The sequence below is a fragment of the Myotis yumanensis genome, unplaced genomic scaffold (assembly GCF_028538775.1).
Source record: "Myotis yumanensis isolate MYYU_CA2020_CCGP unplaced genomic scaffold, mMyoYum1.0.hap1 SCAF_4, whole genome shotgun sequence".
Classification (NCBI taxonomy): Eukaryota; Metazoa; Chordata; class Mammalia; order Chiroptera; family Vespertilionidae; genus Myotis; species Myotis yumanensis.
Genome location: NW_027223755.1, coordinates 24297992 through 24310284, shown reverse-complemented (window position 1 = coordinate 24310284; position 12293 = coordinate 24297992). Strand labels below are relative to the sequence as shown.

The 12293-nt window shown below is 41.4% G+C and overlaps 1 protein-coding gene across 5 annotated transcripts in view; it reads left to right on the top strand.

Moving 5' to 3' along the window:
- DROSHA (drosha ribonuclease III) overlaps positions 1-12293 on the top strand; it is a 109589-nt gene that overhangs the window by 35215 nt on the left and 62081 nt on the right. For all 5 annotated transcript variants that reach the window (XM_070411942.1, XM_070411939.1, XM_070411941.1 and 2 more), the window contains 3 exons: positions 1135-1206; positions 5251-5332; positions 6501-6575. In XM_070411942.1, the coding sequence (XP_070268043.1) occupies positions 1135-1206; positions 5251-5332; positions 6501-6575 (229 nt within the window). The remainder of the gene's footprint in view (positions 1-1134; positions 1207-5250; positions 5333-6500; positions 6576-12293) is intronic.

The window sequence follows — 12293 nt, the reverse complement described above, 5'->3', positions numbered from 1 at the left end:
AGATGGCATTATAAGACTATTTTTGTTTTTCTTACCATTCCTTTGGTAGAATTAAAATGTGTTTCTTTATGATTGCTATGGTTTGTAAAAACGGTTACATTTATATAAAATTGTCTTCTGGACAGACAAATTGAGTGCCTAGAAAAACCGACTTAACACATCTCTAGGGCTTCTGAGTATTATTTTCCTCAGGTAATCAGCCAGACCACTGCGGTAACTCCACACCCTCCCTTTCTCATTCCTCCCTCATTCAAAAGTATACTCAAGGAAAACCTACTATGTCTAGGCACTAGGCTAGTAGTGTCTGATGACACATTGGTAAAACAAGACAGGTGTGGGTTTATTTAACATGAGCCTTCCTTCATTTTCAAATGAACCCTGAGTATTACAACAGGCAATGAGAGGTATTATACTCTAGTGGCTTAGAGCTGGCTGGAGTCTAGAGCAACATTTCTGAACTCACCAGCTACCGGTTACCTTAGGCAATGTACCTGATGACTCTGCCTCAGTTTCCTCCACTGTACAAGGGGGATAATAAATTGTGCCTATCTCATAGGGGTGGCTACATGGGTGACCATATGTGAAGCATTAGAATAGCGCCTGGCTCAGGAAATGCTATCTGTTGTTATTCATATCATACTTTATTATTATTATTACCATGGTTGGTTTTGCTCCGGAGCCAGATAGACAGCTGGACTTGTGTGCGTGTAGTGACTTAGAAATCTGTAACCGATGAGCTGTCAGCCTGCTATCCCTGATCTGCCTGAAAAGCCAAAGTTCTGAAAGATTAAAAAAAAAAAAAAAACACGAGAAAAATAAGTATTTAAGTGGTTTTATTAATTCTCTAGAGGCAATTTGGTTGGATTTAATGGGTTCTTGTCACATTTGTGTTGTTGCTCATACAGTTAATTAAGCACCAGCATTATGCAGGTTTCCTGTAGAGGCAGGGCCAGCTGGGCGCCTGCCATGAAAACCCAGCAGTTGTGGTCAAGCTCGCCTGCAGCATTGTGAGCAGCTTAGATGAAGTGGAACTTTCTCGTTTGGGTCATGGCCTTCTGGGTCAGGTTGCCAACACATGCTCATTGTGAGCCTCCAGGATGGTGTTGCAGACTGAACCTCTTCTTATTCTTGCAGATTCCGCTGTGTAAAGTGATCAGATTCAACATAGACTACACGATCCATTTCATCGAAGAGATGATGCCTGAGGTAAGGCAGAAGATGGCTTAGCAGCTTTGTCTTCTGTTTATTCCACACTTATATCTTGAAAGCATGGACATGGCCAGCTCTGGCTTTGGCCTCAGAAATACCCCTAAAGTTTTGTGGTCACTGTTGCAAGGGTCAGTGAGATGGAGCTCTAGGAACAAGGTTAAAATTCAGGCCATTTTTCAACTTCTGAATCCATTTCTCCTTGTTTTGCATCTACTGATAGTAACTTTACATTTGTTTCTGGTTTGTTTTGGGTAGGGGACAGATTTTGATTACTGGTTGTTATCAGAGGAAATTAGGGTGGTGAAACCGAATCTGATAGCTGTTGGAATAATCTTATTCATTATCTCCAATGACAAGATCGGTCCTTGGTTCATTTTTCTTCCCATATATTTACATATTTTTCCTAATTGTTTTTCATTGCGGCTGCTCAGCAGCAGATTTATCTAAATATATGCAAGAGGTTTAAAATTCCAAAGCAAGATTAATGTGAATCTCAGAATGATTCATTGCCTGATCTTGAATTTAGTGATGTCAACAAGTCACACGAAGAAATAACAACTAGACAGCAAACAAGCCTGTGCACTTAACCTTGTGCTGGAGTTGGGGTCGATTTCCTGAGCCCCCGGCTCTCCTTGCAAACCTTGTTTAACAGCGCAGCTCTGTCATGGGCAGCCGGGCACCAGCGGGAATTGATAAGCATGACATACATGCTTAGTTTGCACCTACTTCATTCAAAGCAAGTCCTGGTAATTCTACCTGTCTTTCAAAAAGAATTAAAGAGAAAGGGCCACCCCCCTCATTCTCTAGCTTAAAAGGGCTTTTTGCTTCCTTTCGATTTTTAAGGTCATAAGCCTTCATTTGCTATTGTAAAGGTTTATGCGTCTGGAGTTATCTCACGCAGGGTGATTTATGAACCCTGAGCAAAACAAATAGGAAGGAAGAATTATGAGACATGTCTTAGTTGCAGATATATCATCTGTTAAGCTTGTTTACTGGAGAAATTTTCGTCCAAAGTTTTGTAATTTTTTGTAGCCCTTTATTTGCCTTCATTAAGAATTTTTACTTTTTGGCATGAAAGACCTCTGTTTATGGTCACTCTAACAGTGATTCTAGGTGTGTTTGGGGGATGGCAGGGAACAGGGGTGGAGTGAGCGGGACAAACCTATCAGAGCCTGCTGGCATATGTGTGTGTGTGTGTGTGTGTGTGTGTGTGTGTGTGTGTCATTTGAATTAACAAAAAGTCCCCAGGAGATCCTGATTTTATAATTGGGTTAGAAAAATATGACATAAAGACGACTTCATTTTTGTTTTGTTTTATTTTATTTTTTTAATAATAATTCTTTATTGTTGAAAGTATTACATATGTCCCGCTTTTCCCCCCATTGACCCGCTCCAGTCTGCCTCCCGACCCCAGGCCCTCACCACCCTGTATATGCATGGCCTCGTCTGCGTCCATGGGCCATGAATATAAGGTCCTTGGTTGATTACCTCCCACCCACCGTCCCTCCGAGATTCCAAACTCAGTTCCATGCTTCCATGTCCCTGGTTCCACTCCCTTCATAAGATGACTTAGTGTTTTTTTTTTTGTTTTTTTTTTGCCTTTGATATCTCTCCTTTTTTTTTTTTTAATTAAATCTTTATTGTTCAGATTATTACATTAGTTACTCTTTTTTCCCACCATAACTCCCCTCCACCCAGTTCCAACCCCACCCTCTGCCCTCACTCCCCACCCACTGTCCTCATCCATAGGTGCACGATTATTGTCTAATCTCTTCACTCACCCCCACACCCCTTTCTCCCCCCCGCCCCCCAAGAATAGTCAGTCCATTCCCTTTCTATGTCCCTGATTCTATTACAATCACCAGTTCATCAGATTATTTATTCACTTGATTTTTAGATTCACTTGTTGATAGATGTGTATTTGTTGTTCATAATTTGTATCTTTACCTTTTTCTTCTTCTTCCTCTTCTTACAGGATACCTTTCAGCATTTCATATAATACTGGTTTGGTGGTGATGAACTCCTTTAGCTTTTTCTTATCTGTGAAGCTCTTTATCTGGCCTTCACTTCTGAATGATAGCTTTGCTGGATAAAGTAGTCTTGGTTGTAGGTTCTTGGTATTCATCACTTTGAATATTTCTTGCCATTCCCTTCTGGCCTGCAAAGTTTCTGTTGAGAAATCAGCTGACAGTCGTATGGGTACTCCCTTGTAGGTAACTGATTTTCTTTCTCTTGCTGCTTTTAGGATTCTCTCTTTGTCTTTTGCTCTTGGCATTTTAATTATGATGTGTCTTGGTGTGGTCCTCTTTGGATTCCTTTTGTTTGGGGTTCTCTGCGCTTCCTGGACTTGGAAGTCTATTCCTTTCACCAGGTAGGGGAAGTTTTCTGTCATTATTTCTTCAAATAGGTTTTCAATATCTTGCTCTCTCTCATCTTCTGGCACCCCTATAATTCGGATGTTGGTACGCTTGAAGCTGTCCCAGAGGCTCCTTACACTATCTTCATATTTTCGGATTCTTTTTTCATTTTGCTTTTCCGGTTGGGTGTTTTTTGCTTCTTCGTATTTCAAATCTTTGACTTGATCCTTGCGACCCTCTGGTCTGCTGTTGGGAGTCTGTATAATATTCTTTATTTCAGTCAGTGTATGCTTAATTTCTAGTTGGTCCTTTATCACAACATCGAGGGTCTCATTAGATTTCTTGAGGATCTCACTACATTTATCGGCGGTCTTACCAGTCTTTTCGAGGGCTTCTAAACAGTTCTTTAAAGACCTTAAAAGTGTGGTTTTGAACTCTATATCCAACAGTTTGCTTTCCTCCAATTCTGTCGTTTGTGTCCTGTTTCTTTGTCTCGGCATTTTTTTATGCTTCGCTGTGTCGATAGAGTGCCTTTCTGTGCTAAGTGTCCCAATTACCTAAGGTAGACACTCTTGGTGCACCCCCTTGTGGGCTTTGTGCACAGTCTTGTTGTGGTTAAGCCTTGATTGTTGTAGTTATCACTGTGAGGAATTGACCTCCAGGTCAATTGGCTGTGAGAATCACCTGTGTCTGCGGTGGGAGAACTTCTGTGCTGGAGACACCCCTCTGGGGCTAGACTTGCTTCGATGGGGCTTTGGTGCTCACTGAGTCTGCCTCCTGAGTGTGTCTTTTATGGTTCCACGGAGCTTAAAGCTGGATGGTCCCACTCTGACCTCTGGGCTTCCTGGCTCCTGGATCTCTAGGGAGGTGCTAATCTAGCCTTTGCCTGAGGCTATCCAGCAAAAGCCTCCCTGCAGGGCTTGGGCGGGGCGGGTCCCACGGGATCAACAGGGCGGGGTTAGCAATTATGGCTGCTCTCAGTCTTGCCCTCAGAGGCTCTGCTTCTCAGTGTCCCAGTAGTCGCTGCGAGCCCCACGGAGAGAAAGCTGCCCTAGGGTTCTGAGCGATGCCAGACAGTCCCGCTTCTCCCGTATGAGTCTGGGTCCTTAGAGACTCGCCCGGAACTGGAGCTCAGAGCCTGAGACTCCCTCCCGATTGAAAACAACCGCGCCCTCAGCCTCCAGCCCGCTCCACATGCACTCCGAACCTTAGTATTTTACTTCAGCACTGCGCCTCCTCTGAGCCTCGGTATGCTTTTCTCTTTCCTGCTAGTTGTAGAACATCCACTCAGCCAGCTTTCCTGTGGTTCTGGATGATGTCCGTTCCGTCTTTTAGTTGTATTTTTGAAGTGGTTGTTCGAGGCAGCAAACTCCCGTGTTTACCTATGCCGCCATCTTGGTTTCTCCCCCGACTTAGTGTTTTAATTTCACATAATTTTACTCGTACATTGGGAAGGACTGTGCTCACATTTTCTTAGGAAACCTAAAGCCACGCTTGCCTACTTCATTTGTGTCTCAAGCAAATGAGCTGTTCTTTGTAGGATGGTGGTCAAACTTTTTAGGAAAGTACATGGTTTTAGGATAGTTTCAACAGATACTTTAAGGCACTTGACTAGAAGAAGTTGAACCTTCAGTTAATATATATTTGCAGTATTATAGTAATTTGATTTTGGTTTATTTTTCAGAATTTTTGTGTGAAGGGACTTGAACTCTTTTCATTATTCCTATTCAGAGATATTTTGGAATTGTATGACTGGAATCTTAAAGGTAAATAATAGGACTTAAAGAAAAATGTAATGCTGAAAGAACATTGTGGTGTATGGTGGGGGGAACATAATTGAAATTTCTCTTATTTTTTGAAATACCCAGGGAAAAGTGTGATTCATAGGAATGCTTGCTATCATCTGACACGAATAAGTTCTCACGGGTCTTATTTTAATACAATTTGACAGTGTCTATTGCCTAAGATTACCATTATCCATTACCTAACTGATATGTAAGAAGATGGTATTAGTTATTATAAGTAATTACATTGATTTAGGTGCATTGGGGAAAGCCTCATTAGTTAATATTTTAAATCTATTGAACTTTACTGTAATATGAACTTCCAAGATAACAGTTTATCAAAACAGAACTTTGCTTTGCCTTCAAAACACAATTCAAAACCTGAGAGCTACATCGAATAGGCACCTGGTCCTTGGATCTTGGATAATAGTTACTCTTAGGAGGTGTCTGCATTCCAGCAGACAGTTACTTATTTATTTGCTAAACCGTGTATTGATGAATGGTTTTTCAAACCAAGTTTTTAGTAGTATTTTTCTCTATTTTTCTCCAGTCCTGTTGATTAAAATGGAAAGGAATTAAAGCACAAGCATATTATATCATGCAGTAGTTCAGTTATAACAAAAATCTTTTTATGTTTTGACTTTCTAAAAATAGTTTTCCCTTATCCTCCTAAATAATAAAAGGCTAATATGCAAATTGTCCCTCCAACTGGTAGTTCAACTACTTGTGGCCCCTCCCCCCAGCGGCCCCACCCTCAATTGCCTCTCCTCACGCCCATTGGGAGTGGGGCTGGCCGACTAACTGCCCATGGCCCCTCCCCCTGGCTGGCCCAGCCCTGGTTGGAGTGGGCTGGCTGGACCCCACCCATGAATGAATTCATGCACCAGGCCTCTAGTGTACCATGAAGCACATGTCCTTGGGCTTTCATTCTCCTCTTACATTGGTAGTCTCCTCACTTGAGTCTTTCTGGGATGTTTGTGGTGGTTACCACAGGACTGATGTACAAGAAGAAGACCTTTTTTTATTTTTATGCCCCTGCTTGTAGTGATGTTTGTCATTATAATGAATCTTAGGAATTAAGTTGCAGTATTTGTTTTCTAAGCCTGTTTTTATTAATTTTTTTTCTTGTATTTGCACTTGTTTGCTGTAGGTCCTCTGTTTGAAGACAGCCCACCCTGCTGCCCAAGATTTCATTTCATGCCACGTTTTGTAAGATTCCTTCCAGGTAAATCTTTTGGCTTGTCTGTGACCCGTGGAAATAGTGTGTCTGAAAATAAGCCTGCCATTCTCCTTCCAGTCTTCTTTCGGACAACTTTCCCACCACAGACACTGGTAATTTTCTACTTCTAGGTCAGGCATAAAATGTAAAATTACACATGCTGCTGTGTACCCTTACATAATGTATGGTAGCCCCAAACTAGATGAGCAGTGGGAGAATTGATTGATAAAATTTGAAATTTCACTTGATAAAATATCACGTAAGTGTTAAAATTAATATGGAAATATGCATGTGGCTTAAAAATGCAAAGAGTTAATCGGAAAACAATAATTACAACATTTTATATACAATCTGACTGTATGCTAAAAAATACTGCAATAGTAGTTGTATGAAGGTAGTGGCATTACAGTTGCTTTTTTCTATTTTTTTGACGTAGACTTCTACTTATTTTACAGTGAAAAAACTATTTTCTCACTCAATTAAAATAAGTAACTATATGACATGTTTTTAAGCAACATTTTAACTGTTTTTGAAAAATTTTTTTGAGAGTCTAGCTATGAGATACGGCATTATATTTGGTGTTTTTAAAAATGGTTGGGTTTGTAATGAAATCTTTGGGTGCCTTTTTGTTTGCCGAGTCTTCACCACCCCAAAGGAATCATCCCAGGTCTCATTCTGGTTTCTTCACTGGTATTTCCAGTGATATGCTCATACTTCCAGCCATGCATGCCCTTATTTTTTTTTGCTTCCACTTGAATCTTCCTTTTGCTCTCTGCATAGTCACCTTTCTTTGCTTCCTCGATTAAGTCCTGTGCTCTGACTTCTGTCTCTCGGCTCTAGGGGCCTCGGTGCCTTATGCTAACCACCACCTTCCATGGAAATGTCAACTCCACCATTTGCCTTTTTCCCCCCTATATGTGTGCTGCTCAGTGATATTGGCGAAAAGGTTTGGCAGCTGCAATAAATCTGTGATCTACAATTTCAGCTGTTCAGCATGTAAGCTTTCAGCCCAGGCTACATATCCACAGTTTTGAAAGTTTAGCCTTAGGCTCATGCACTTCTCCTTATGCCTGTTGTCCTTCTGGGGCAGGAAGCCTTCCTCTCCAGGCCTTGGAACTTACCCCAGAGCCTGTCAGACCCTGGTCCAGCCACACCTGCCTTTGCTATGGCACCTTGCCCCCTTAACCCCATCCCCACCCTGCCACTGCTGCTGCTGTCAGAGCCAGCCTCCCAGCCCAGCCAGTGTAGTTCATAGGTTGAGCGTCAGCCCATTCACCAGGAGGTCACTGGTTCAGTACCTGGTCAGGGTACATGCCTCGGTTGTGGGCTTGATCCCCAGCAGGAGGTGTTGTTTCTATCACTCTCTCCCTCTCACTTCCTCTCTCTAAAATCAATAAAAACATATTTAAAGAAAAAAAGCCAGCCTCCCAAAGACCAAATCCAGGGGACACGCTTGTTTTAGTCTCTTCCCGAAGGTGGTGCCTGGGCCCTTCACCTTGTCTCTCTGCTGAGCTGCCCTTAACTTTCCTCTGTGCTCCGATGCGTCCCTTTGCAGCTTTTGTTTCTTGTCCATTTATTCTAGCTTAGGTTGTCCTCAGGATTTTGTCCTTTCTTTGGTCCAGACATTCAGTCACAATGACTTATTTTTATTTTAGAATAGTGTTGCTCATGTTTTCAGTGTTATCATTAATATTTTTTTTGTTTGGAAATGTATTCAAAAGCTTTCCCCCTTTGTACATCTGGTTTTGTTTTATTGAGGAGTCCTTTTTTTTTTCCTCTCAAGTGAGTGTATCTTTGATTTTATAATGGCACCTTAGCAGTGAACTTATTATAAAATGGTGTTGCAGTGAGTTTGTTGAAAAGCCTTTTCTTTCAGTAACTGTCTGCCTCTAGGCATTTTATGACCAAGCAAATCTCTAAGACAAAGTGGACAGTTTTAAAAGCATCTTCAAGAAAAATCTTATGTTAGATATTTACTTTGTGGGATTTTAACTCTCACAAAATGTTTTCCATAACTATTTAGGGATAAAATTTATGTTGTCACTAAAAGAGGTCTTTTGATTTATTTTTCAAACAAGATATACTTTTTCAGTAGCCTTCCCTTTGAAAATATACTAGAGAAACTTGCGGATTTCAGTATGGAAATCCAATTGGTCCAGCATCATTTATTGAAAAGACTGTTGAAGTGAATTGAAGTGTTTTCTCTGCCCTCAATTGGGTTGACTTGGGGTGTGTGTGTGTGTGTGTGTGTGTGCACATGTGTGTGACAAACAGTACTAATGTGTATACTGTAAAAATGAGCACCCCTCTAGACATGTAAAAATGAGTAGGTGCTATGAGTGGTTTGATTTGTATTTGTTTTAACCTGTGTAGGGAGAATTAATGCTTTTTTGTTTCAGTGGGCTAACAACATGGTATGCAACTTGCCTTTATACTCACCTACTTCAGATATCCTCCATGTAAATACATCGCCTCATTCTGTAAAACTTACATAGAATTCCACAGTATGAACTGACATTAATTTTTTTCGACAGTTCTTCTAGTGAAGAATATTTTGGAGATGGCTATTTTCTCCCCATTGCATAAATATTTCAGGAATTGTCTTTTGCATCTAGCCTTTTGCATTTAGGTCAATGTTTCTATAAGGTAGACTCCTAGAAGTGAAATGATTTGTTACAACAATATGCACATTTTAAATTTGGAAAGATACTGGCCAAGTTCTCACTAAAAAGCACATAATTTGTGGTTGTCACCAACATTTTTAACAGTACCTATTTTCTGTACATCTGCCAACACTGAATAATACTCGTCTTCTATAGTTTGTCTAATAGGCAAAAGGTCATCTCATTGTTGTCATTTGCATTTTACTTGCACTACTCTGAGAATGAGCAGCTTTCATATATTTCAGGTATTTCACGGTCCTCTCGTTCTCTTTGCTTTTCATTTATTTCAGTTTATTATCTCTAATAGAAAGTTTTTTAGGCATCATATTTTTTCTTCAGTTTTCCAGTTTACCTGTTTTAAAGACAGCTATCTCAATCGTTTTCTACAGATTTGTTCAAAATTAAGCTTATAGTTTAAATCAAGGATTATTCAATGAAGGTCAGTTTTCCAGAGGTTAAACCATAGAACAACTAGTTGATTGAAATTAAATTTTTTTTTTCAAATTTTTGTGTTGTTGTTTTTTTTTTTTTTTCTATCCCTACCTCTACCTGTAGCAGTCAGACAGGTAAAATGAACTCTCCTAGAGCCTGTTTAAGGTTTTATTTGACTATAGCTGGGGCTGGGGCTTGGTGTAATTCAAGATAGGAAGGCTGCATGTACAGGAAAGCCTGTTCATTGCTTGTATCATTGTTGTAGTTAAGCTTTGGAAATCCTGAATCAGTTTTGCAAATTGATTATCTAGCAGATTGATTGTTGGAAATTGCCCCACCGTGGAGAAGTAGTTCTCAGTTGTGGCTGACAGAGGCGAGCAGGTGGGAGTGTACCTCAATATTCCCAGGGAGACTAGCATAGTTTGAAAAAAAACATCAAGAGAGAAACCAGGATGGCGGCATAGGTAAACACCGGAAATTGCTGCCTCGCACAACCACTTCAAAAATACAACTAAAAGACAAAATGGACACCATCCAGAACCATAGGAAGGCTGGCTGAGTGGAAATTCTACAACTAGAAGGAAAGAGAAAAGCACACTGAGACTCAGAGGAGGTGTGGAAGTAAAGTGCAGAGGTACAGAGGTGCATGCGGAAAGGGCTGGCAACTGAGGACACGGCTGTCTTTTTCAATCGGGAGGGAGTCTCAAGCCCCCGACTGCTGTGAACTCCAGTTCCGGGAGAGTCTCTGGGGACCCAGACTCATACGGGGAGAAACTGGACTGTCTGGCATCGGGTGGAACTCGAGGGTGGCTTTCTCTCAGAGGTGCTTGCAGCCATTACCGTGGACACTGAAACCCGGGGCCTCTTAGGGCAGGACTGAGGATCAGCCATAGCTCCATGCTGCTAATTTCCCGAGACCCCACCCCACCCAAGCTGTTTTTGCATATGAAAGGCCTGGCCCTTTGCAATCTGAAAATTACCTAACAAACTGCAGCTGAGCCAGAGAGAACCAGAACATCCAAAAGAAGGCCCAAGGCCCCACAGCAGCTTGCATTGCTTCACAGCTGGGCCTCATCTGGGCACCTCCAAACCCCAAACAAAGAAGAGGAATCTGCAGATCTCTCCATAGCTCCTGCGAGGTAGTCTCAGGCAGAGGCTAAATTAGCACCTCCTTAGAGGTCCAAGAGCCAGTGTACCCAGTGGTCAGAGTGGGACCATCCAGATTACAACTCCTCAGATCCATAAGGGACACACTTAGGGGGCAGACTCAGTGAGCACCAAAGCCCCACTGAAGCAAGTCTTGCCCCATAAGGGTGTCTCCAGCACAGAAGTTCTCCCACCGTAGACACAGCTGATTCTCACAGCCTACTAGCCTGGAGGTCAATTCCTCCCAGTGATACCTACAACAATCAAGGCTTAACTACAAATATACTGTGCACCCAGCCCACAAAGGGGTGCACCAAGAGTGTCCACCTCAGGTAATTGGGGAGGCTTAGCCACTGGGCCCTATAGGACACCTAGCCCAGAAAGCCACTCTCTCAACACAGGGAAGCAGCCAAAATGAGGAGACAGAAAAACAGGTCACAAATGAAAGAAATGGAGGAAAGCAAACTACTGGATATAGAGTTCAAAACCACGGTTATAAGATTACTCAAGAATCTTCTAGAAACCACCGATAAATTTAGTGAGACCCTCCATAAATCTAGTGAGACCCTCGATGATATGAAAAAGGACCAATTAGAAATTAAGCATACACTGACTGAAATAAAGAATATAATACAGAGATCCAACAGCAGACTAGAGGATCACAAGTATCAAGTCAAAGATTTGAAATACCAAGAAGCAAAAAACACCCAACCAGAAAAACAAAAAGAAAAAATAATCCAAAAATATGAAGATAGTGTAAGGAGCCTCTGGGACAACTTCAAGCGTACCAACATCTGAATTATGGGGGTGCCAGAAGAAGAGAGAGAGAAGGTATTGAAAACCTATTTGAAGAAATAATGACAGAAAACTTCCCCTACCTGGTGAAAGAAATAGACTTACAAGTCCAGGAAGCGCAGAGAACCCCAAACAAGAGGAATCCAAAGAGGATCACACCAAGACACATCATAATTAAAATGCCAAGAGCAAAAGACAAAGAGAGAAGCTTAAAAGCAGCAAGAGAAAAACAGTCAGTTACCTACAAGGGAGTACCCATACGACTGTTTGCTGATTTCTCAACAGAAACCATGCAGGCCAGAAGGGAGTGGCAAGAAATATTCAAAGTGATGAATAGCAAGAACCTACCACCTAGGTTACTTTACCCAGCAAAGCTATCATTCAGAATTGAAGGTCAGATAAAGAGCTTCACAGACAAGAAAAAGCTAAAGAAGTTCATCACAACCAAACCAGTATTATAAGAAATGCTGAAGGATATTCTTTAAGAAGAGGAAGAAGAAGAAAAAGGTAAAGATAAAAAAATTATGAACAACAAATACACATCTATCAACAAGTGAGTCTAAAAATCAAGTGAATAAATAATCTGATGAACAGAATACACTGGTGAATATAATAGAATCACGGGCATAGAAAGGGAGTGGACTGACAATTCTCGGGGGGGAAAGGGATATGGGGGGTGCGGGAAGAG